Source organism: Bos taurus, chromosome 8 (genome assembly GCF_002263795.3).
Source record: "Bos taurus isolate L1 Dominette 01449 registration number 42190680 breed Hereford chromosome 8, ARS-UCD2.0, whole genome shotgun sequence".
NCBI lineage: Eukaryota > Metazoa > Chordata > Mammalia > Artiodactyla > Bovidae > Bos > Bos taurus.
Window position 1 is genome coordinate 84,035,210 of NC_037335.1, and position 26,859 is coordinate 84,062,068.

General features: G+C 37.1%; 2 protein-coding genes across 4 annotated transcripts in view; one reads left to right on the forward strand and one right to left on the reverse strand.

Annotated features, from left to right (window-relative positions):
- The window catches only part of CENPP (centromere protein P), a 235,597-nt gene that overhangs the window by 83,636 nt on the left and 125,102 nt on the right, over positions 1-26,859 (forward strand).
- On the reverse strand, positions 2,482-17,518 carry OMD (osteomodulin). Of its 2 annotated transcripts, NM_173947.2 has the most exon segments (4): positions 2,482-3,190; positions 9,765-10,093; positions 11,102-12,055; positions 17,287-17,398. In NM_173947.2, coding segments are annotated over 2 exon segments (1,269 nt in total). In that variant the 5' UTR covers positions 12,042-12,055; positions 17,287-17,398; the 3' UTR covers positions 2,482-3,190.

A 26,859-nucleotide genomic window follows, 5' to 3' on the forward strand; every position in this document is an offset into this window, starting at 1 on the left:
TTTGGGATTTGATAGTAAAATATGTTTTTGTTTGCTGAATGAAGAAAATAGTATTAATTACCTTAATATTATTTTTTTTGAAGTTGAAGTGGTATCTAGATAACTAGGTGAACATCTTTAAAGATTAATTTTATCACTGGTACTTTTAGCAATCAAAGTAACCTTTCTTTCTCCTCTCAGCTGAAATTTCAGTGTGTGGATATGAATATTTTGTAAAAAAAAAAATAGAAAGTGAAAGAATACTGGTTTGTTTTCTTTTCTACTCAAAATTGGCTTTGGAGTTTTTTGAATTAAAGCTTGAATAAACTAAGATGTGAATACTTACATTTTTACTTGAATGTGAATTAGTTTAAATTTAGTTGTGATATTCTCTGATTGGGGTTGATTTTATGACTTTAAATTCTTTGGAAAAATCCAATAATGAAATAGCAGATATTGATTTGTTTTCTGTTGTGTGGCAGGTTTAACGGGATGTTGAGAAGTGAACTGAATAGATGTTGAATAGATTTAGAGAATCTTAGAGGTTCATAGTTTATTATGGTATACACAGTTTGGTACTTTGTACTACATAAAATTATTTTGTGGATTATAACTTTTTTTTCCTTGAAAAGTTCTGACCAATGTGTATAGTTTTATTGGCATTCATTCATTTGTTGTTATTGTTCAGTCCCCAGTCATGTCCGACTCTCTGCAACCCCATGGACTGCAGCACGCCAGACCTCCCTATCCCTTACCATCTTCTAAAGTTTGCCCAAGTTCATGTCCATTGCATCGGTGATGCCATCCAGCCATCTCATCCTCTGATGCCCTCTTCTCCTTCTGCCCTCAGTCTTTCCCAGTATCAGGGATATTTCCAGTGAGTCGGCTGTTTGCATCAGGTGACCAAAATACTGCAGCTTCAGCTTCAGCATTAGTCTTTCTGATGAGTATTCAGGGTTGATTTCCTGTAAGATTGACTGGTTTGATCTCCTTGCTGTCCAAGGGACTCTCAGGAGTCTTCTCCAGTACCACAGTTTTGAAGGCATCAATTCTTCGTCTCTCTGCCTTCTTTACTATTCAGCTCTCACAACCATATGTGACCACTGGGAAGACCATAGCCTTAATTATACAGACCTTTGTCAGCAGAGTAAATTCATTCATTTAGTAGAAGTTTATTGAGTGCCACTTCTCTGCCAGTACTGTAGAAAAATAAACCCAGACAAGCAAAACTTGTTTTTTCCCTTCAAGGAGGAAGAGTTTGTAAGTAAGCAAGAACAGCAGCAAACAAGCGATAGAAGGCACAGTGAGCGACCTGCTATACAAAAATATTCTGCAGTGATCTGGGAAAGGGTAAAGCCACTGAGGTGGCACCAAACTGACTTCTGTAGAGAAAATGAGGGGGTAGTCAGGGCAGGAGCAGACCAAGGGAGAATTGCTCTAGGAATGGAAACAGCACATAGGTGGGGGAGGATAGATCATTAAGATAATTTATAATTAGTTGTATATGGCTAGAGCTTAGAGGGAGAAAGAGAAGAGGTTAGGGGGGTGGTATATATTAAGAGATCAGACAGGGTACTAGAGGTCAGATTAAGGAAAAGTCTTTTATACCTTGCTGTGGTGTTTGACTTTCATTTGTATTCAGTGAGAGACCACTGAGAAATTTTTTTAAGCCAGCGAGTGGCATGATTCTATTTTCATTTTAGAGATAGCTCTCTAATGTTGCATTTCTGAAGAATACTACTAGTTACCTATTTTATTGGTTATTTATTACAGGTATAGTGATCTAAAATAACACACCTTTATTATCCCATAGTTTCTGTAGCTCAGGAGTCCAAATATGGCTTTGCTTGTGCATGAGTGCCAAGTTGCTTCAGATGTATCCGACTCTTTGCAACCTTTTGGACTGTAGCCCTCCAGGCTCCTCTGTCCATGGCTTTGTTTATACCTCATTTGCAATCAAGGTGTTGGCTAGGGCTGTACTCTCTTTTCAAGGGTCAAGTAAGGTAAAGGTGTATGAGCCTATGTGGTTGTTGGCCACAACTCCATTCAGAATGTAGGACTAAGCCTCAGCCTTGCTTGATGTTGATTGAAGGCCACCCTCAGTTATTTGCAACGTGGCCTCCACCATTGGGCAGCTCATATTATGGCAGATTTCTGCTTCATAGCCAGAAAGGAAGATTAGTATTCCAACAAGATGAGCAGTACAGTTTTTGTAGCAATCATGTACCTGTAATCATATATGCCATCTCTTTGTAGTATTTTGAGATCAGAGGTCATATCCACATTGAAGGGGAGATGACTGCACAAGAAAGATTCTAGAAATATTCAGAGTTACACCGAAAAATATGTATGTTCCCTCCCAGAGTTAGTCAAACTAAAGTTTGAGAGCACAGTTCCAAAGACCATCTTCATTTCTTATACCAACTGCAAGTTTGAGAGTTTCCCCAAACCACCCTTACATTTGATAATTTGCTTAAAGGACTCATGGAACTCACTGGAAGCCATTATTTCATGGTTATGGTTTATCACAGAGAAAAGACACACATAAATATCACCCAAACGAAGAGAGGCAGTAGTCAGAGTCTGGGAGGGTTCCACATACAGAACTTGTATTGTTCTCAGGATGTTCTCATCAGTGCCCTCCCAGCATTGACGCATGACAAGGAACATGGGTATTGCCAACCAGGAAAGTGCTACTGAACCTCATGGTTCAGCTTTTACTGGGGCTTCAGTACATAGGCATGATCAATTGAGTATTCCACATGGTTGAACTCTGCCCCCAGTTTGACTGATTCTACATGACCCATCCTAAACCACATGGTTGTCTTTCTGGCGTGGCCAACCTAAGACTATTAGGTTTGGCCTGTCCCATTCTAAAATCTGTTGTTGTTGTTCAGTTGCTAAGTCTTATCCAGCTCTTTGCACCCCCATGGACTACAGCAGTCCAGGCTTCCCTGTTCTTCACTGTCTCCCAGAGTTTGCTCAAACTCATGTCCATTGAGTCAGTAATACCATCCAATCATCCCATCCTCTGTTGCCGCCTTCTCCTCCTGCCCTCGGTCTTTCCCAGCATCATGGTCTTTTCCAATGGCTGTTCACAACAGGTGGCCAAAGTATTGGAGCTTCAGCTTCAGCATCAGTCCTTCCAGTGAATATTCAGAGTTGATTTCCTTTAGGATTGACTGGTTTTATCTCCTTGCTATCCGTGGGACTATCAAGAGAATTGTTATTGTTGTTCAGTCGCTAAGTCATTTTGTGACCCCATGAACTGTAGTACACCAGGCTTCCCTGTTCTTCACTATCTCCTGGAGTTTTCTCAAATTCATGTCCATTAAGTATAACCCTCATTTTAAACAAAGATATAGATTAATTCCTAGAAGCTGAACAAAGCCCAAACTGCTCTTTGGAGTCAAAGTCTTTACTACCCCATTTCCAGTGTAAAATATGTTTCAAACTTAGTTTGTTTTCTACTCCAAAAAGAGCTATTTAACTTTCACTGCACAGTAATAAAAGATGAATGCCGTCAAGGCTCAAGAGCAGGCATTTATCCAAAATTAAGAGGGTTATCTCTGTGGAGTTCTTTTGTTAACCCTACTACATTATCCTTGGTATCCTTGTAGGGTTTTATGTCTTTGAAGGTGTATCAGAATTTTACCTTGTGTAATTGTTGCTCCTTCAGTGTGGGAAAGACCTCTGACTTGTTTCTAACCAACATTCTGGGCTTTTTGTGGGACGTCTATGATTTGAATCTCCGTATCAAATACCTGCTTATACCTAATAAGCAGGTATAATACACCTAATAATATAATATACCTAATAAGCAGGTACAATACCTTATACCTTGGTCAAATGAAATAAAGATGGGAACCCAAGTACTTTCTGGACTAGAAGGCTAAAACTTAAAGGGAAGGGAATTATGACTCAATATAAATAAGGGTTAATGTTTAAAATGGATCATATTTGTGATTTTAATTTTTCTGAGTAGTATTCATAAGTCTCCGTATAATAAGTTTGCAACCTAAACATGCAACGACAGACATATCCAGAAATGCTGTGATATTTACCTGCTGGGCATAGCAGGTTATATTTATTTAGGAAATTGGAACATAAAAGAAACTGGATTTTTAGCTGTTATGATTTAATTTTGTTTCCAGCTGCTGTTATTCTTCATTTCCAAGATTTAGAAAAGATGGATTTGGAATCAGGAAATTGGAGTTTTAGTTCTAGCTTTCCTTGGACTTCTTTGCTACAGTAAAAGTATACAGAAGAAACAGGTTTATTTTTTTTAGCTTTCATACCATGGAATTGGTTAAGTGTGTTACATGATATGCATATATCTGCGTTTTGGTTTAGTGGTTCCAACTTGAGGAATAAAGTAAAAAATGTATAGTTTTCAGGTTATACTTAAACACATGCTAAACATTCTCAACCAGTATATTGTAAGCAAATTTATTGAATATCCTTTATTTTTATTTCCTTTTTAATGTATTTGTTAAGCTTGGGTTCATGGTATCATTTGAATTTATTCATTAGTAGGCACAAAGACAGAAAGTTCAACCTCAGAGCTAATATAGCTAATATTTTGAAGTGTAATGAGAAAATTGATGAATTTTCATCTTTTTCTTTCCTGATATATCACCTAGTTTTGTCTGTAACTCTGGTAGGAGGTAGAACTTTATTCTTCTGTTCTGCAGAAAGCATTGGTGGTTATTTGTTTTGTTTTCTTTTTACTGAGAACTACTTGGGGTATGAGTTCCTCTGGGTGTTTTTGATTAATGTAAGATGGTTGTTCATCTACCTCCCTCTGGGTCCTGCAGCTGGAGGACATTTTGTGACGTGTTTATATGTACTTGCCTTTAAAGGGAGAGCAGAGTTGGCCTCTTTGACCTCTTCTACCTAATAGACAAGAAGAGTTTCACCTTACTCTGGCCAGAGGAGCCAGGTAGCCAAATGCCTCGTGAAGGGTCTGGGAAACTGCTCCTCATCCTTCTAGGCTATCTAGAGGTGCTTTGGAAAGCTAAACCATCAAATAATGACTTGGAATATGTTTGTTGTGGGTATATGAATTTAGATCTCTCTTCTCTCTCCCTAATGAAACCTTTAGTAAATTCTCTCTTGTTTACTAATCTTTTGTACAATAGAACCTTGGAAGGAACCTGAAAGATGCAAACTCCTTTCTAGAGGGTCCACTGAGGCATGTGAAGCACCGCTGACGGCTCGGGGCACATAGATCCAGCAGGAGGTTGGGCCGGACATGCTGCAATAATAGTTACTGCTTGTAGGATACCTGTAACTGGCATGCATGTGTGTGTGTGCTTAGTCACTCTTTGTGACCCCCTAGGCTGTAGCCTGCCATCCTCCTCTGTCCATAGGATTGTCTCGACAAGAATACTGGAGTAGGTTGCCATTTCCTCCTCCAGGAGATCTTCCCTACCAGGGATCGAACCCACATCTCCTTCGTCTCCTGCATTGCAGGCATTCTTTACTGCTGAGCCACAGGAAACCCTTGTAACTGGCATGTGCTTTGTTAAATGCTGTGGTATGTATTGGACTTCCCTGGTGGCTCAGACGGTAAAGCATCTGTCTACAATGTGAGAGACCTGGGTTCAATCCCTGGGTTGGGAAGATTCCCTGGAGAAGGAAATGGCAACCCACTCCAGTACTCTTGCCTTGAAAATCCCATGGACGGAGGAGCTTGGTGCAAGCTACTATCCATGGGGTCGCAAAGAGTCGGGCATTACTGAGCAACTTCACTAACAGCCCTGTGAGAACCACCTTCCTTACAGAAATGCAGAAAGAGAGACTTCAAGAAGTAACTCACTCAGAGTCATCTTGCTTAGTTACAAGAGTGAAGTCAGGCTTCTACCAAGGTATATCTGATTTAAAATTCCATGTTCCCATCAGTTTTTTTCTTTGCTAAGCCTGTTCTTAAATGTATTTTCTTTTGTCACTTTAGGAGGAGATAAAAATAAATGCTCCAGAATTCTCAAAATTTGGGATGTTTTAACTGTACAAGAAGCGAAATAACTAATTACCTCATCTTTATGTTAATCTCACCTTGGGACCTTATTTTCTTCACTCCTGCCAGTCAGTTACTATTCACACATCAAAGTGCCACCTCTTCCTTGAAGCCTTCAGTTGCTTCACCACATCCTGGCCAGAAGCAAAGTTAATATATCTGTGTTCATATCATTTTTCAGTTACTGCCACATTTTCTTTCTTTCTTTCTTCCTTTTGTTAGAATGAATTATTACATCTTATTTTCTTTGTTACATTTTTAAATAACAGCTTTATTAAAATAATTCACATCTCATACAACTCACTTTTTTAAAGGGTGCAATTCAGTAACTTTTAGTGTTTTCAAACTTGTACAGTTATCACTACAGTCAATTTTAGAATATTTTCATCACCCAAAAAGAAATTCTCTATCCATTATCAGTCACTGCCTCAGTTCAGTTCAGTTCAGTCGCTCAGTAGTGTCCGACTCTTTGCGACCCCATAAATTGCAGCATGCCAGGCCTCCCTATCCATCACCAACTCCCAGGGTTCACCCAAACTCATGTCCATCGAGTCGGTGATGCCATCCAGCCATCTCATCCTCTGTCGTCCCCTTCTCCTCCTCACTGCCTAGTTCCCCTGTTTCTCCTGCTCCCCAACCCCAGGTAGCCAATAATCTTTCTGTGTCTATAGTTTTGCCTGTTTTAGACATTTCATATAAATGGAATCATACAATACGTGTTCTTCTGTGACTGACTTTTCACTAACTAGCATAATGTTTTCATGGTTCATCTATATTATAACATGTATCAACATCCTTCCTTCTTTTGACTGAATAATATTCCATTGTGTGGATATACCACATTTTGTTTATCCTTTCATCAGCTGAAGGACATTTGGGTGGTTTCTACTTTTTGGCTATAAATGGATAATGCTGCTATGAACATTTGTGTACATATTTTTGTGTGACCACATGTGTTCAGTTTTCTTAGATTTATATCTAGGAATGGAATTGTTGGTTCATAGGTGACTAAATGAAGGACTGCCAGACTGCTTTCCAAAGCAGCTGTACAGTTTGACTTCGTCACGAGTGGATTCCACTTTCTGCGTCTCCTCACTAATGCTTATTGTTTGTCTGCCTTTTTGATTTCAGCCATCCAGTAAATGTAAACTATCTGGTTGTAGTTTTTTATAATTTGTATTTTCCTGACAACGCTCATTACATTTTAAATAGTCTTCTCTTTCTCATCTCATAAAACATCCACAGTGTTTTCCATATGTTAGATCATAATAAATGTTTACATTTGTAACCCTGTTTTTTAAAATGTCAGTAAAGGAGGAGATGGTCCTTAAAGTTTTTTACCTCTTTTGAAAATGTGCTTTACCCACATCACTAACATTTACTCTTTACCATCACAGCTGTTGTCTTACAGTGTCACAGATGCACATATCTATTCTGTTTGACCTCTCATTGCTAAGCCCTACATGCCTTGATGAATGTTTATTAAGTGAATGAATGGAGTATTGTTCATATTCATTCTGGATTGTTGAGCTATCCCCTAGGACACACGGGTAGTCTGTTTCTGCTAAATGTTAATAACCTGCTCAAAGATATAAACGAGCATGAGAGGCTTCATTTTAAACTGTCATCTCCAGAAAGTTAGACTCATCGCTAGAAAACTGCTTCTAAAATATTGTTCTAATTGTCTGGTCTTTTTGAATACTGTTTAAAAAAAATTTTTTTTAGGAGTTTCCTATATAGGCAGTCCCAGATTTGTGTTTATTCCTTACCTGAGGAATTCTATAAAATACTAACCTGGTAAATCAAGAAAGTTCATCATAGAAGTTATACTTCATTATAGGCATATTAAAATGCTTCAAAATGATATGTGATTATTAAGGTTTTAAAGAAGATATCAAAAGCTGTTATTCAAATTTCAAAGGAACTCTATTCAACTTTAGCACTATGTACATAAACATTGGCTGATATACATATATGTTTCTAATATATTGTGCTAGGAAAATAGAAGTGTTAATAATGCTGATATACTTTCTTGTGCTAACATTAACTTAATCTTATGAATAGAGCAATTATTTATTAGCAAATTTTTATGTAACTAAAACCTTTCTCTAGTGAATTTATTTAAAAAATGTTTATCCCAATTAAAATGGAACATAGAAAAGATTGTGTTGTATAATAGCTGAAATTTGCTAAAATACAAATTTTGCTGTTTTTCTGGCATCCAAATGGGCATCTCAGGTGGTGCCAGTGGTAAAGAACCCATCTGCCAATGTGAGAGACATAAGAGATGCAGGTTCTATCCCTAGGTCAGGAAGATCCCATAGAAGAGAGCATGGCAACCCACTCCAGTATTCTCGCCTGGAGAATCTCCGTGGACAGAGGAGCCTGGCCGGCTACAATCCATAAGGTTGCAAAGAATCAGACATGGCTGAAGCATCTTAGCATGCACACATGCAGTCATCCAAATACAAGGTTTAAGTTTTTGTTGCTTTGGTGCTCTGAGAGAAAAGTAAGACGAGTTGATTTCAAAGGCACATGTATCCCATTTTTCACTGCAGCACTGTTTACAATAGCTAGAACATAGAAGCAATCTAGATATCCATTGACAGATGAATGGATAAAGAAGTTATGGTACATATACACAATGGAATGTTACTCAGCCATAAAAAGGAACACCTTTGAGTCAGTTCTAATCAGGCAAATGAAACTAGAATCTATTATACAGAGTGAAGTAAGTCAGAAAGAGAAAGATAAATATTGTATTCTAATGCATATATATGGAATCTAGAAAAATGGTACTGAAGAATTTATTCACAGGTCAGCAATGGAGAAACAGACATAGAGAATAGATTTATGGACATGGGGAGAGGGGAGGAGAGAGTGAGATGTATGGAAAGAGTAACATGGAAACTTACACTACCATGTGTAAAATAGATGGCCGACGGGAATTTGCTGTGTGATTCAGGAAACTCAAACAGGGGCTCTGTGTCAGCCTGGAGGGGTAGGGTGGGGGGGGGAGATGGGAAGGGGGTTCAGGAGAGAGAGGATATATGTATACCTATGGCTGATTCATGTTGAGGTTTGACAGAAAACTGCAAAATTCTGTAAAGCAATTATCCTTCAATTAAAAAGAAAAACAAATTTAAAACAAAACAACAAAAAAGTAAGACTAGTTGATTTCATAAATTTGTGCCTTGGATCCTTAGTTAGGATAACCTCTTTTGAAAATCAAAACTCATTCTGTGCTCTAAGTGGTAGGACCAGAGTGGGTGGCTGTCATGGTGATGATAGCCAAATAAAAGTATGAAAGCTTTTCTGGAGATTAGACCAAAGAAAATAGTCTATTCCTTAAATGAGTTGCTGCCTGTTACATTAATATGACCTCTTGGCATTTAAACAGTATACTCATAGTGATTTCAAGTGCGTGGTTTACAATTGTTAGCTTCTAATGCTACTTCTTTCATCATTTTTAGAAAAATACTGTTAATACAGATAAGCATACTTGTTTTTTTTCTCAACATGATAATTTTATGTTCTAAGTGTAGTTTTTTGATCCTACTTGTCATTCTAATTTATATTTCTACAAGATTTGTATCATTTTGAGTAAATTATAATCCTATATAATGATGAAGATGTTATCAACAACCTAAATTCAATCTGATCTTAGTATACTAAGTACTCAATTCTATCTATATTACTATGAACTATGCATATTTAGCTAAATTTATATTGAATAATAAGATCTTATGAAGTTATAAATGTATACCTATATAGTTTCTTGCCATTCTTGACTTCCATAATAGTGAGCATCAATGTTTTCTTCTGTTCCTTCTTCTTCTGGGCCTTCATGATGATCATCATGATCTTCACTATCACCATCATCTTGAAATCTCCTGAAAACTTGGGTCTTCAGTTGTATCGTTTGACCGTTAGTGCTTTGTTGTTCACCATAATAAATAGTGTGTATATGAGGGAAACAGAGGAAAATGTATGAGCTTATTGGCGCTTTCAGCTTATTTTGATCTATGCGAATGTGTGTTAAATGGTGGTAATGTAGTGGATCAACTGATGGACACATCACTGTGACATTGACATCTGAAAAATACAAATTAAAAATTAATCCTTCTGTATTATATCCATAATACTGTAATGGATTTTATTAAAATATTTGTTACGTTTAATTATTTTATAGTACTCAAATAATAAAATGAATAAAATGAAACTATAAATGAATTTTATATTATCAAAATAAATGATGGCTTCATTGGCTATTAAGTAACTATTTAATTATTAAATAAATTATTTAAGTAATAAATTCTTAGCAGAAACAATCTCAAGAGAAAAAAAGTGAAAATCACGTATAGTTCTACTATTCAAGATCTCATATTTCTTTGTGTACTCTATAGTATTTCATATTTTTTTCATATACTTTGTAGTACATATTCTCAGAGTTCAAAGTGATAACATTTAATAGAAAAGACTATAAACCTTGAGGTACAAATTTCTCTGGGGCCCATTTTCTGCCATTTCCCTAGCCAGCTTCAAAGCAACCATTTGTAATTTGTAGCACCATGTAAAGCATGGGTTTTTAAAGATCTGTTCTTTAAAAGAACAAAATAAGATTTTTTCTATCTTTAAAAGACAATAATGGACTTCCCTGGTGGTCCAGTGGTTAAGAATCTGCCTGCCAGTGCTGGGAACACAGGTTCGATCCCTGGTCTGGGAAGATTCCACGTGTAGTGGGTCAACTACGCCCCTGCACCACAACTACTGAACCCACACTCTAAAGCCTGTGTGCTGCAACTCGAGAGTAGCTCCCATTTGCAGCAGCAAAGACCCAGTACAGCCATAAATAAATAGATAAATAAAATAGGTAACCAACAAGGACCTACTGTCTAGAACAGGGAACATTGCTCAATATTTGGTAGTAACCTAAATGAGAAAAGAATTGAAAAAAATAGATATTTGTATATGTATAACTGAATTCCTTTGCTATACACCTGACCCTAACACAACATTGTTATTCAACTATGCTCCAATATAAAATAAAAATTATAAATAAATAGTAAAACACAGACATACACAAAATGAAATTTTACATACTTTCAATTTCATTATTTTCTAGGTATAGGTGTTCTAAATTCCTTGGAATATAGAATGCTTGCTTCAGTTTGTTGTGTCCAACGTTGAGCTCTATAAGGTTGGAAAGATTAAAAATATTATATGGGATGTCTTGTAGTTTGTTGTGTGATATTCTTAGAGCGTGAAGTTTCGGAAGTTTGTTGAAGTAATTTTCTGGTATAGAAGAGATTGAATTATTTTCTAAAGACAGATACATAAGTGAAGAAGGCAAACCAGGAGGCATTGATTCTAATCTATTATTACATAGGTTGAGCTGCATTAATTTTTCCATTTTGGCAAGTACCTTTTCTTGTAACACAGAATCATCAATTTTATTAAAACAGAGATCAAGCATGGTCAAGTTTACAAGCCCATTCACAGCATTTGTCTGCAGTCTGGAGATTTCATTGTAACCTAGAAAAATCCTTTCCAAAGACTTAGGAAGAGGAAACGGAAAGTCTTCTAAATTGTTATGCTGTAGGTGAAGCTGTAGTAGATTTGGCAATTTAGCAAACACACCATGATCAATCTTTTGAGATTTAATTTTGTTGTGGCTGAGGTTGATTTCTTTAAGATGAGTGGCATTGATAAATGAATCTGCAGTCACAGCCTCAATTTCATTGAACTGAAGATAGACTTGCTGAATGTGTGCTGGAATATTTGGGATAGTCTTCAATTTGCGATTATCACAGTACATTGATGATGGAAAGTTAGGTGGACAGAAGCATTCACTGGCACAACCTAAAGTATGCTGATGAAACGGAGCTTCATAGTTTATATTTTGTTGAAATTGGAATTCTGTTTGGTAGACATCATCTGGTTCTTGGTCATAATCTTCATCCCATTGATAACTTTCATATTGACAATATACTTTGACTCCAAGAAAGAAGAAAAGGACACATACTAAACTTGAAAAGCCCATGTTTCTTTTTTGTCCTATTACAAGGCAAAAGGAAATATATAGTGGAAAAAGTGAGTGAAACATGTAATAACTCTTATATAAATTGACAATTATCTAAAATGCACAGTATTTAGGTCTGATTTGAAATATGTAAAAGAATGTCCAGAATTAATGGCTGCTGCTCAGAACAAAATTAATGTTTAAGGTAATATTTTTTAAAAAGCCTCATGCTGCATTAAACCAGACTAAGTAATCATCTTTTTAGAGAATCTCGATTTGTCTGGCTTACTAGACTGTGAATTCACAATGATAGCATGACATCTTTCTACCCCAAAGCTGAGTGCTTTTTCCATATGGATATTAGATGTTCTCACTATTTGGCCCCTTCAGTGATGTTCACTACCTGTGAGAAGAGAGACCCTATGTTTTAGTTACTTAGGAGATTATTAATACTGACCAAAATTTGCCCACTGTAACTCCTGTTTGCTGATGTTCTTTTCGGTTCTTCGGAAAAACATAGAACACTCCATTTTATGTGAAAGCTTGAGATATTAAAAATAAGTATCATGTTTCCTCTTAGTGTTTTCTGTCCAAGTCTGACTGTCACTTCAAATTTTCCCTGTGAAATAGTTTCCAGAATCCAATTATTTTGTCTCTGACTCTACTTGAATAACTGCATCAAATCCTAGATATACACAATATTTACATTCTATAAAGTTTTAGTTTCTAATTGTTTTTTCTATACATTTTTCCTAATTACCCTCCTAGCTTTTTTCTTTCCACTAATTTTTTTTTTTTTAGTTAATTTCTAGATACACAGGTATTAAAAACACACTCTCCTTAGTTCCTAGGAGTTTAGGTCTAGTGGAGAATCGGACGTGCAATACAGTGAATAGGAGGGTATGTGTGGGGTAGGATTGTAAAGGAGGGAGTGCTCAGCTTGCGAAAGAGAGACAAATGACAACAGCCGTGCTGAAACTTGAAGTTGTAGTGAATGATGGGGAATGTGAACTGGATGAGGAGTCTGAAAACCTTCATTTCAGTCCCATCACTTATGACAGTCGAGTCACTTACATCTGCCTCTTGCCTCATCAGTAAAATAAGAACTATAATCACTTGCCTGCTTATCTCACTTGGTAGTTGTTATTGTCATAAATGCATATGAGGTATGCATGTTAAAGTACTTTGCAAATTAGAAAGTGATCCAGATGGAATAAGTATGTTATTTAGGAAAAGTTTAAAAAAATCATACCTTTTATTCTAAGGCCATTTTTCTCTACCCTTCTCATCCAGGATTTCATGAGATTAATATTCTAATAGAGAGAATTAATGAAACAGCTTATCTCCTGTTCATCTAGAATGGTATTATTTTTCATCATTGGATAAATGAAAAAATAGTTACTTAAATCATTTTCTCTGACAGAACCCTCCTTGAGAAAGGCTGCCCTAGATCCTAACAACTTAGTTTCTTAGTCTGTTTTCTTTTCTTGTCAGAATCTGAATAGTACAGAATGTAAATATTCCTCTAGTCTTCCAGGTGCTGCTAGTAATGAAGAACCCGCCTGCCAATGCAGGAGATGTAAGACACGCAGGCTTGATCCCTGGGCTGGGGAGACCCACTGAAGAAGGGCATACCAACCCACTCCAGTATTCTTGCGTGGAGAATCTTGTGGACAGAGGAGCCTGGCGGGCTACAGTCCATAGTCACAAAGAGTCAGACACAATTGAAGTGACTGAGCATGCCCTTATGCAGCCACATGAAGGGCCTTGTCAAGGGTACTGCAAGTCTTTTGCATACTGACTGCTATCTCCTGTCTTTATAACTTACTTCATGTAGTAACTCCAGCTGCAACAATTTTCACTTTCAGTGGGACCTAAAAATTATTTGATCCAACTGTTTTTCACTGCTCCTCATTCATACCTCTCAGTATACTCAGGTCCTACCAACCTAGATCCCATAGTGCATCATGACCATCACTGCACATGCCCTCAATTTGCTGGCCCCTTGACTCTTCATAGTCCAATCCTGGTTACTCCAGTTCTCCATCCTCCAATAGCCTGACTCATGCAGCTGACAGCATGAGAGAAAATAGATCAGTGCCAACTGGCTCACTTTAAAGTCATGACCATTCAAGTGCTGCCTGTGTGACCTCTCATTAGTGCATTCCTTTTCCCTTACTCCTACACAAGCCTCTAAAACCTCACCATTGGTTTTGGATGATGACCCTGCTTCCTGTTTCACTCAGAAACTATAATAGATAATCATTTACTCTAATATATTGTCTTGTATTTAATCCTGTCCCTTCCTACAGAAAATGCCAAAACAGTAATGATTTGATCTTTTTAAACAATTTTGACTTTGAAATTTGTAGTTTCCTTTTGATAATCAGTTAGATTCCTGCCATGTAGGACATGGCATTTAAATTAGACTTTGAAGGAATATGAGGGTTCCTCCGGAGGGAAGTAGAGAAGAAAATTTGCAGATAAAAGAAATGAGCAAAAAACATGTAAAGCAACAAAGGATGAGATGTTTGAGAAGTTGCGGTTAACTGTTGAAATAGCAAAATAAGATTGTACAGCTAATCTGGCCCAAAACCTTGAGGCCTAAATTGTGATCTCAGGAATTTGCACATTGGGAATGAACACCTAGTTCATTAATATAGTTGAGCCATGATCTTCACATTGCAGTGTTCATGCATCAAGTAAGAGTCCTGGGAGGGGAAGTGAAAGAGTATGGTCTCATCCCAAAGGACAGTGTTCAGTGCTGGCTGATCCAGACTGGGGAGCTCCCAGTGGGTATGATTAAGAGTGCTTTTTCACCTGCTAGAATTAGTGACCATGTACTAGGTAATTGTGTTGACATTATTAACAAAGCAGCTTACAAATATTACTGGTGATTTATTTAGTTTGATTTGGTTATTCAGTGATTGTCTTGAATTTTAGGGGTGAGGCACTGTGATCGGTGGGGAACACAGACTGAAAAAAACATGAAGACATGGCTCCTTCTATAAAGAGCATTCAATTTAGTGGACAAGAGAGTCACAACACAGTGAACCGATTCTCAGACAAAGGGAAATATGGCTTGCAGCAGAGATATCAGTTCTGTGGGAGCCAGTGGCTTAACCCTGCAAGAATGAGACAGGGAAATCTTTGTAGACATCATTTGGCCAAGATTTAGGGAGATTAGCAGGAATGGATAATAGAACATAAAGTACTGCTCCATGAATTTGAGATGAAAGTAGAAGCAAAGAGGCAGAAACATAACAACTATCCAGGATCAGGCCGTGTATAGGGTCTCAGAGGTTGACTGTTATACAGTCAAACTTCAAAAACAGCACTACTCATCAGAGCTCTGAATTTTACCCTTGTGTTAAGAATATCAGTAATTATCAATTAGTAACCTTATATTTGAGAATTAAAGTTGTGACTATTCAATAGTTACGAGAAATTTGGGGGGGAAGAGACCTGGATGATACTTTTTAGTTCAGCCTTTACTTTTGACTTGGAATCCAGACCTGAAGATAGGGGCCTTTCTGAAAATGAGATTCTTAGTATTAGCTGCTTTTGATCTTTTTGGCCAACTAAGAAGAAAGGTCTTTCCCTGAAGACAGTTTGTCTTCTGAATCTGAGCTCATCCGTTGAGCCCTCATTCATGGAAGACCTTGGCTCTATAGCTCAACTTTGTCCCACTCCCTTTTGACTTACTGCAGTTTTCTGTTCAGAAATCCACTCCATCTTCATGGATATAGCCATTATTTTCTATTCCTCTAACTCCTCAACTTCACCCCTGATCATTTTACTTGTTACAGTGATCTTGTTTCTTTTCATCCAAATTTTTCATTCAGCTAATTGTTTACCAGTCATTTGTTAAGCATATTGTTATTACTTCTACCTTTGATGTTCAGCAATTTATGCCATGTTTCCTATAGGATAAGTCATAGTGAAACATTATAACTCACTGTCAATCATCTCATATCCCAACTTCTAATTTTTGATAGGCTGTAGTACAATGAACATTGTGGAAGTGCTCAGAAATTTGCTGAATGAATGATTGATTAATTATAGATTACATCTCATTGGTGATGTTTATTACTACTAATGTTGATTGTTTCTAGGAATTTATTTCATCACAGTGATTTCTCTAAAAGAACATAGTCACAGAGAGCATGGCTGTTTTCTTTTCTAATAGAAAAGAAAATATTTCTGTCACAATATACTGTATTCACTTCTCTATTACCTTGTTTAGTAGAAAAATAACAAATGTGAAACAGAAAGTTTAAAGCAAAGTGAAACATGTTACCAGGCTTTTAAAATTATTTGTTAATGTGTATTTTTCATATTACAGCTAAGTTTCTATATCATAACATTTCTCCTACCTGGAAAAAAGCACTCTTACTTTCATCAAGAAAGTTTTAATTTAAATTACTAATCAAACTGAGATGGAATTTTGTTCTGAAAAGTTTAAAGTAATTTGAAAGCTTCATAGCATTTAATTATTTTAAATATTTGTCTCATTGGTATGCCATAGAAGCTAAAGTGTAATAAGAGACCCAACTATTAGTATATAATTCAGAAATTTTCCAAACCAGTTTTAAATTTAAGTCTGTAAAATTAAAGTTGTATACATCAGTATCACACCCAAGGCCTAAAGAAGTAAGACTCTTTTGCTATTAAAAATATGAAAGTCTCAAGATTATTTTTAGCCATAATACATTTGAATCTTAGTTAACTGAAACCCAAGAAACTAGATCCTTTAGAGCTACAGTACTTACATTTTCTCTTTGAGGAAGAGGCAAACACATTGTAATATTTGGTTAATAGAGAAATTTTGAGAAAATGTCCAGTGAAATTTATACAAATACCCATTTCTTTACAACCAGAATCTCTAGCATTGCTCAGATGTATGACTCAAAGGTGTTTGCTGATTTTTTGTCAGCAACTTTTTTGGTCAAAGTTGAGAAAGAAAAAGAAAGAGAAACAGAAATTACTGTATTAACCTGAAAATCTTTCATTCAAAGTAAAAAATAAAACTCTAAACAAAGATTATTTATTGGGTAAACCTTAAGTTAGAAAATTAAATTTCCTCATTACTTCTTTCCCTGAATATTTTGGCTAATCCAAATTTAATGTAACTTTTACCAGATATTGCTTACCAAAATTATGCATTTATGGTGGCTACAATCTATTTTAATGTTAAATCAAATATACTTTATTTTTAACAGCAGGAATATTTTTTTAAAAATTGAAAATTATTTTATCATCATACCTGTTGAATTTGCTTTAGTTTTCAGGGGCTGATGAATTTGCAAATCCTGTGAATGAATCAGAAATTCCTGAATTCTTAAACTGAGTCTCTTAAAAATCCACAGTAACTGTTGTGTTCAGGCAGGGCTGTCCCTTGAATTGCTATAGCAATTTAAGCAAATATAATCTGCTTGGAAAATACTTGGGTTGAATTAAAATTATGTATTTCTTTTCATTATCTGAAACTTTGTGGACTCTTAATTTAAATGCTTGTGTTCTTGGTCAGATTTATGTGGCTTACTTCTTTCTTTCCCCCTTAATTTTGGTTTGAGGAATGGCAAGAATTTCCTCTAATATGAAAGGCAAACAGAACTAAATGAAACAGCATGTACTGATTACTGTTTTTATTTTCATTTTCATGCCAAAGAATTCTTCAAATTAAGGTTCACAGTAACATGGAGTTCAGTGTCTTGGCATTTTAAGGTGGAACTCAGAGTCGTCTTGAGACTTGGGTTATCTGATACCTTGTGTTCTCACCAGTGCTTTCCTTTATTAAGACAGGGAATCAGGATTAGAAATATACAGCATTTCACTTCTAGTTTATTTTAAAAATGAAATAGATTGTCATTTGTGACACAGATTGGATATATTGCTTTTCCATAAAAAGAATTATACCTTTTCTATCAGCTTTCTCACTTTCCTCCCAAATAGATCCACTAGCATACCTTCTAATAAAATATTTGAAATAGAATTATTCTCTTTGTTATGGAATTTACTCAGAAGGTATATCTCTAATTTGTCTATTTTTACTAGTACAAAAATTAATTTTATAATATTAAATAAGATGGAGTTAGGAACTTCTGTTGACCAACCATTTTTGCCTTTATTTTGCAGATGTTAGGAAATTTACAAATTTCACTGAATAGTCTCTCCTGAAGAGTAACAATTAACTACTTAAATGCTATATTTTTATACTAATGTTTTCGTATTTTAAACAAAGAGTTAACTTGTATCTCTTGGCAGTGAATTTTGAGTTCATTCTTTTGGGAGATTCTTTTAAGCTTGTACAAACTAATAAGATAAAGTAATTATTGAAATTTGTTTTTGTTTCCTCAAAATAGTATTTTCCATTAAGTTTTTACAAATAACTCGCAAGATTTATTTGGTTAGACTTCAGACTTTTAAAAAGTGTATGGTGTTTCAGGAGATGTTTTGGCAGTATTATAAAAATCTTATCTGTTATTTGAGACACTGGTCTGTAAAACGTGGCAAATCATATCTGGGCCAAGATTTCATCCCGTTACTGATCTTTTCCATATGTTTCCTATTAGTGTTTGTTCTTAAACCTCAGGCTTTCACACTAAGGATGTACTTTATCCAAAAATTATTCTATATGCCCTGATGGTTCTTTTGGAAGATTAATTTAAAATTAGCAGCTTAATTTTCCTTTAATTCTTCATTTAACTCTGAGATTTGAACTTGTGATAGTGATTATATTTTCATGTTCTTAACAAATGTGAAAATATTTATCAATAAATAGCTAGAACACTCAGAATTAAAAGTAGTATCTAGGAAATTTAAATAAAGGTTGATGATGTCATCGAGTTTTAGTTTGGTAGGGGATGGGAGAGTTGGTTTGAGTCAGACCTTAGAGGGAAAATAGAAGCTGCAAGTAATTGTGATAGTTCACTGTTTCAGTTGGAGTTTATTTTATTTTTTAATTAGTTAATTTATTTTGGCCATGCTGTGGAGCTTGCAGGATCCTAGTTCCTCTACCAAGGATTGAACCCTTACCCTCAGCACTGAAAGCACAGAGTCCTAACCACTGGACTGCCAGGGAATTCCCCCAGTTGATGGTTATAATTGTAGCAGTTAGGGAGAAAAGTCAGTTGAATTGGTGAAAATCTAAATTACATTCTACGATTATAATTTGATTGAAGTAGATTCAAAATGTCAGAGCCAAATAATTAGTGCTGGCTAGGAAAGGTCTGACTGAGACCTAGTAATTATGGTAATAAACCATAATAAACATTTTTAATTCATTTATTCATCCAGCTAATACTTGTTGAACACCTACTTTATTCAAGGCAGTTTTAGTTGCTGAGGAGCTAGCAGCTAAAATAGTCTCTTTTTATTATGGAAGAGGAAGATAGAAAATAAACATATATCAAGTGGTGTGGAGTGCAATGGAAAAATGAATGAGCACAGAGGTATAAGTCAATAGTTCTGACACTACTGTGATGTATGCTGGTAAGGAATGGTGGTGTAACTGGCAGAACTGCTGGAGGGAGCTTACAGATAGGCAAGTTGAGGTGGTGGGAATGAAAGGCAACAGTTGTTTTAGATCTCACTAACACTTGACATTATCTGACTGTCTCCCCAATTTATTTGGTATATGAAGGTATTACTTTTGATTTTAATTTCCATTTCCCTTATTACTAAACAGGTTGAACATTTTTTCAAATGTTTTTCAGCCATTTGGATTTTCTCTTCTGAGATATGCCTGTTAATTTTTTTTTTTTTTGCTCATTTTTCTATTATGTTATTTGTCTTTCTGATTGATTTTTAGGGTTTCTTTTTTTTTTTATTATGGCTACCTATATGCACGACTGTGTCATTTTTCAGTTGATTGTCCTGGGTTTTTCAGGTACATATGAATCATATGCAAATGATGTTGTAACTTTTTTCTTAATATTTTTGAAGGGATAGCTTGTGTTTCAAGAAGACATTTTGTAAATCTTTACTATTCAGACAACTAGACTGTTGGTTTGTATTTCTCTCAGTTAACACCTAACTAAACCATGTGAGATAAAAAATACAATTCAAATCAATAAACCATACAATAACAAAACTGGGAGATACCATAGAAACTTCATCATATAAGGAAGTAAAGAGAAGAATTTTATTTTTCTTTTAAATTAATTTCTTTATTTTAATTGGAGGCTAATTACTTTACAGTATTGTGGTGGGTTTTGCCATACATTGACATGAATCAGCCATGGGTGTTCATGTGTCCCCCCATCCTGAACCTCCCCCCCTCCCCCCAGTCCAGGGAATGTAAAATATGTATTTCCACAAAGCATGAGAAATCCAGAGCCTAAACTGTTTAACTAGAAATTGGGGGTTAAAATAAACCAAATTCTTACCAAAAAAAAAGAATTTTAAAGGCCAGTATACTATTAGCCACAAATGGCAGAGAGTGCAAAGGAGCACTCAGAGGCATCCAGTACTCTCCACCCTCACACAAATTTCCAAAATAGTATATACAATTAAAAAGTAGTTGTGATGGTACTGATGAACCTATTTGCAGATCAGGAGCAGAGATGCAGACATAGAGAACAGACTTATGGGCGTGGGGTTGGGGGTGGGGAGGAAGGAGAGGGTACGACGAATAGAGATAGGGGCATGAAAGCATATGCGCTACCAAACAGATAGATAGCCAATGGACATTTGCTGTATGACTTAGGGAACTCAAACTGGGCCTCCTGTAACAACCTAGAGGGGTAGGAGGAGGGAGGGAGGTTCAAGAGGGAGGAGACATGTGTATACCTATGGCTAATTCATACTGATGTATAGCAGAAACAAAAGTCATGTTGTAAAGCCATTATCCTTCAATTAAAAATAAATTTTTAAAAAGTCGGCTTGCCAGTTCAGGAGAAGCAGAAAAATAAAGTTGTTGTTTATATAATCCATTCAATGTTTTGTTTTGTCTTTATTTTCACTGACTGGGAATAAAGTACAAAGCAATAGCATTTTCAGATTCAGGAAAAAGTGATAAGATGTGTTTCCCTTTGCCAAATTAATGAGAATGTTTTGTTTTGCTTTGTTTTGTTTGTTAAAGAGGATGGGATATGTGGATCCAGGGAGCAGAATTACTATCACTTATGTTTACTGAGTTCAGTTCAGTCACTCAGTCATGTCTGATTCTTTGCCACCCTATGGACTGCAAAACTCCAGGCTTCCCTGTCCATCACCAGTTCTTGGAGCCTACTCAAACTCATGTCCATTGAGTTGGTGATGCCATCCAGCCATCTCATCCTCTGTTGTCCCCTTCTCCTCCCGCCTCCAGTCTTCTCCTCCCACCTCCAATCTTCTCCTCCCACCTCCAATCTTCTCCTTCTCCTCCCACCTCCAATCTTCTCCTTCTCCTCCCACCTCCAATCTTTCCCAGCATCAGGTCTTTTCCGATGAGTCGGTTCTTCACATCAGGTGGCCAAAGTATTGGCGTTTCAGCTTCATCATCAGTCTTTCCAATAAATATTCAGGACTGATTTTCTTTAGGATTGACTAGTTTGATCTCCTTGCAGTCCAAGGGACTCTTAAGAGTCTTTTCCAACACCACAGTTCAAAAGAATCAGTTTTTCAGCACTCAGCTTTCCTTATAGTCCAACTCTCACATCCATACATGACCACAGAAAAAACCATAGCCTTGACTAGACGGACCTTTGTTGGCAAAGTAATGTCTCAGTTTTTTAATATGCTATGTAGGTTGGTCATAGCTTTTCTTCCAAGGAGCAAGTGTCTTTTAATTTCATGGCTGCAGTCATCATTTGCAGTGATTTTGAAACTCCAAAAATAAAGTGTCACTGTTTCCATTGTTTCCCCATCTTTTACCATGAAGTGATGGGACTGGATTCCATGATCTTAGTTTTCTGAATGTTAAGTTTTAAGCCAACTTTTTCACTTTTCTCTTTCACTTTCATCAAGGGGCTCTTTAGTTCTTCTTCGCTTCTGCCATAAGGGTGGCGTATCTGAGGTTATTGATATTTCTTCTGGCAATCTTGATTCTAGCTTGTGCTTCATCCAGCCTGGCATTTCTCGTGATGTACTCTGCACAGAAGTTAAATAAGCACGGTGACAATATACAGCCTTGACGTACTCCTTTCCCAATTTGGAACCAGTCTGTTGTTCCATGTCCAGTTCTAACTGTTGCTTCTTGACCTGCATACACATTTCTCAGGAGGCAGGTCAAGTGGTCTGGTATTCCCATCTCTTGAAGAATTTTTCAGTTTGTTGTGATCCACACAGTCAAAGACTTTGGCATGGTCAATCAAGCAAAAGTAGATGTTTTTCTGGAACTCTCTTGCTTTTTCAATGATCCAGCAGATGCTGGCAATTTGATCTCTGGTTCCTCTGCCTTTTCTAAATCCAGCTTGAACATCTGGAAGTTCACCGTTCGCATACTGTTGCAGCCTGGCTTGGAGAATTTTGAGCATTACTTTACTAGCATGTGAGATGAGTGCAGTTGTGCAGTAGTTTGAATGTTCTTTGGTATTGCCTTTCTTTGGGATTGGAATGTTTACTCAGGTTAACAGTTATTAAGGAAATTTTTAGGAGATGGTTATATTGCCAGTGGCAAAGTTCTGGGATGGATATGTCTGCTTGGTTCAGTGAGTGAATGAATGAATATATGCTGGATGAAGTGGGAGTATGAACTAGAAGGGAGCATGGAAGAACCTTCTGGAGTGATAGAAATCTTTTATATCTTGATCTCCTTTGAACAAATGGTGCTAAGACAACTGGGTCACATGTAAAAATTTAGTGAAAATGGAATAAAGATCTAAGTTTCAGAGCTAATACTATTACATTTCAGAAGAAAAATTAGTCATTATGACCTTGGGTTAGGTAGGCATCAGTTTCTTAGATGTGACCCTGAAAGCATAAGAAACAGAAGAAAAATAGATGAATTGGGTACCATTAAAATTTAGATTTTTTTTTTCTGTACCAAAAGATACCACAAGAGTGGGGGGAAAAAAACAACACCCACACGTGGGGAAAAAAGTTTGCAAATCATATATGTGACTAAGAACCTGTGTCTAGAATAGTTAATAAACTCATACAAGTCAATAATAATGATAATGACCAATTTTAAAATGACTGGAGGATCTAAATAAATGTTTCTCCAAAGATAACAAATGATCAATAAATACATGAAAAGATGCTTAACATCACTGATCATCAGGAAAATGCACATCAGAACCACAGTGAGGTACTACTTCATGTTTTCTAGTAGCTGAAGTAAAATATATGGACAACTGTCAGTATTGGTGATGATGTGGAAAAATTAGAATCTATATATATTGCTGATGAAAATTTAAAATGGCACAGCCACTTTGGAAAACAATCTACAGTCCTCAAATAATTGAACATAAAGTTGCCACTTAACCAATCAGTTTTACTCCTAAGTGTATACCCAGGAAAAGTGAAGATACATATTCACACAAAAACTGTGTGCACGTATTTATAGCAGCATATTTATAATAGCCAAAAGGTAAAAACAAATGTCCATCAGCTGATGTATGGATGAATTAAAGTGGTCCATTCATACAATGGAGTATTGCTGCTGCTACTAAGTCACTTCAGTCGTGTCCGACTCTGAGCAACCCCATAGATGGCAGCCCACCAGGCTACTCTGTCCCTGGGATTCTCCAGGCAAGAACACTGGAGTGGGTTGCCATTTCCTTCTCCAATGCATGAAGGTGAAAAGTGAAAGTGAAGTCGCTCAGTTGTGTCCGACTCTTAGCAACCCCGTGGACCGTAGCCTACCAGGCTCCTCCAATCATGGGATTTTCCAGGCAAGAGTACTGGAGTGGGGTGCCATTGCCTTCTCTGTATGAAATGTCCAGAATAAGCAAATTGATGAAAACAGTGGATTTGTGGGTTACTCAAGAAAAGTTATGACCAACCTAGATAGCATATTGAAAAGCCAGAGACATTACTTTGCCAACAAAGGTCCGTCTAGTCAAGGCTATGGTTTTTCCAGTGGTCATGTATGGATGTGAGAGTCGGACTGTGAAGAAAGCTGAGCACCGAAGAATTGATGCTTTTGAACTGTGGTGTTGGAGAAGACTCTTGAGAGTCCCTTGGACTGCAAGGACATCCAACCAGTCCATTCTGAAGGAGATCAGCCCTGGGATTTCTTTGGAAGGAATGATGTTAAAGCTGAAACTCCAGTACTTTGGCCACCTCATGCAAAGAGTTGACTCATTGGAAAAGACTCTGATGCTGTGAGGGATTGGGGGCAGGAGGAGGAGAAGATGACAGAGGATGAGATGGCTGGGTGGCATCACTGACTCGATGCACATGAGTTGGGTGAACTCTGGGATTTGGTGATGGACAGGGAGGTCTGGCAGGTTGTGATTCATGGGGTCGCAAAGAGTCGGACACAACTGAGTGACTGAACTGAACTGAACTGAAGGCTGGGAGTAAATGAAGAGTGATTTTAATCAGGACAGGATTTCCTTCTGAAGTGACAAAAATGTTCTGAAATTAATTTTGTGATGGCTGCTAACCTTGAATATGTTAAAAATCTTTGAGCTATATGCTGTTTTTTGAACTGTATGCTTTAAATGGCGAATTGTATGATATGTGAATTATACCTCAAATAATGCTATTATTAAAAATAGTAATAATGATGAGAGTGTAAATGAATATAGTTGGCTATAAGAATCCCCAGATTGCTCAGTTGTAAAGAATCCACCTGCCAGTGTAGGAGCTGCAGGAGATGTGGGTTCAATCCCTGGGTCAGGAAGAGCCCCTGGAGAAGGAAATGGTAGCCCACTCCAGTATTCTTGCCTGGAAAATCCCCCGGACAGAGGAACCTGGCGGTCTACCATGCATGGGGTCATAAAGAGTTAGACATAACTGAACATCCTTACACACACGTAAGTTGGTCCTTTTAAAAATTGAGTCAGAAGTACATGAAAGTTCATTTTAGTGTTTTTCTGCTTTTGCTTCCATTATAAATTTTCCTTATTTAAAAAAAAATCTCCAAACCATAATTCAAAGTCACACTTATCCCAATGTTCATTGCAGCACTATTTATTAGGTTGGTGAAAAAGTAACTGCTGTTTCATATTATTAATTTTAAATCATTATAGGGCTCAGACACATCTTTATTAATCAAAATAGGAACCATTACAATCTAACCCTTATGGCAGAAAGTGAAGAGGAACTAAAAGGCCTCTTGATGAAAGTGAAAGAGGAGAGTGAAAAAGTTGTCTTAAAGCTTAACATTCAGAAAACTAAGATCATGGCATCTGGTCCCATCACTTCATGGGAAATAGATGGGGAAACAGTGGAGACAGTGTCAAATTTTATCTTTTTGGGCTCCAAAATCATTGCAGATGGTGACTGCAGCCATGAAATTAAAAGATGCTTACTCCTTGGAAGCAAAGTTATGACCAACCTAGATAGCATATTGAAAAGCAGAGACATTACTTTGCCAACAAAGGTCCGTCTAGTCAAGGCTATGGTTTTTCCTGTGGTCATTTATGGATGTGAGAGTTGGACTGTGAAGAAAGCTGAGCACCGAAGAATTGATGCTTTTGAACTGTGGTGTCGGAGAAGACTCTTGAGAGTCCCTTGAACTGCAAGGAGATGCAACCAGTCCATTCTAAAGGAGATCAGCCCTGGCATTGCTTTGGAAGGACTGATGCTAAAGCTGAAACTCCAGTACTTTGGCCACCTCATGCGAAGAGTTGACTCATTGGAAAAGACTCTGATGCTGGGAGGGATTTGGGGCAGGAGGAGAAGGGGACGACAGAGGATGAGACGGCTGGATGGCATCACTGACTCTATAGACGTGAGTCTGAGTGAACTCCAGGAGTTGGTGATGGACAGGGAGGCCTGACGTGCTGTGATTCATGGGGTCGCAAAGAGTCAAGACACGACTGAGCGACTGAACTGAACAATCTACACATTTTTGCCAATGATAAATAGTTTTCATGTAGTGTAAAAATCTATGCATTAGGATTCGCTGAACTTTTGGAAAGCATTTTCTATATGCTGCTGGTTGTGGAAGCATTTTCCTTGCAAAAAGTGTTTGAGAGGCTTGAAGAAGTAGTAGTCGGTTGACGAGAGGTCAGGTGAATATGGAGGACGAGGCAAAACTCCTTAGCCCAGTTCAATCAACCAAAGTATTGATTGTGTGATGTGTGGTCGAGCGTTGTCATGGAGAATTGAGCCCATTCTGTTGACCCGTGCGGGCTGCAAGCGTTGCAGTTTTCTGTATATCTCATTGATTTGCTGAGCATATTTCTCATATATATGGTTTTGCCAGGATTCAGAAAGCTATAATGGACCACTCTGACAGCAGATCACCAGACTTTGACCATGATCTTTTTCTGGCGCTGGTTTGACTTTGAGAAGTGCTTTGGAACTTCTCAGTTCTGCCACTGAACTGGTCACCACTGGTTGTCGTATAAAATCCACTTTTCCTCAAATGTCACAATCCAGTTGAGAAATGGTTCATTGTTGCACAGAATAAGAGAAGCCAACACTTCAAAACAGCCTTTTTTTTTTTTTTTTTCAGTCAGCTCATGAGGCAACACTTACTGAGTTTTTTCACCTTTCCAATTTGCTTCAAGTGCAGGCTGTAGAGTGGTTGACATTGAGTTCTTCAGCAACTTCTCATGTTGTTGTAAGAAGATAAGCTTTGGTGATTGCTCTCAATTGGTCGTTGTCAGCTGCTGATGCCAGCCACTGTGCTCCTCACCTTCAAGACTCTCGTCTCCTTTGCAAAACTTCTTGAAACCCCACTGCACTGTACGTTCATTAGCAGTTCCTCGGCCAAATGTGTTGATGTTGCAAGTTA

What these genes read in the sequence shown, in the direction of transcription:
- OMD (XM_024995430.2), bottom strand. Translation starts at nt 12,041, where the DNA reads ATGGGCTTTTCAAGTTTAGTATGTGTCCTTTTCTTCTTTCTTGGAGTC. An exon ending in AGAAAATAATGAAATTGAAA is followed by an intron (nt 10,094 to 11,101) that starts GTATGTAAAATT and finishes TGTATTTTTCAG; the next exon opens with ATGTCAATGTCACAGTGATG.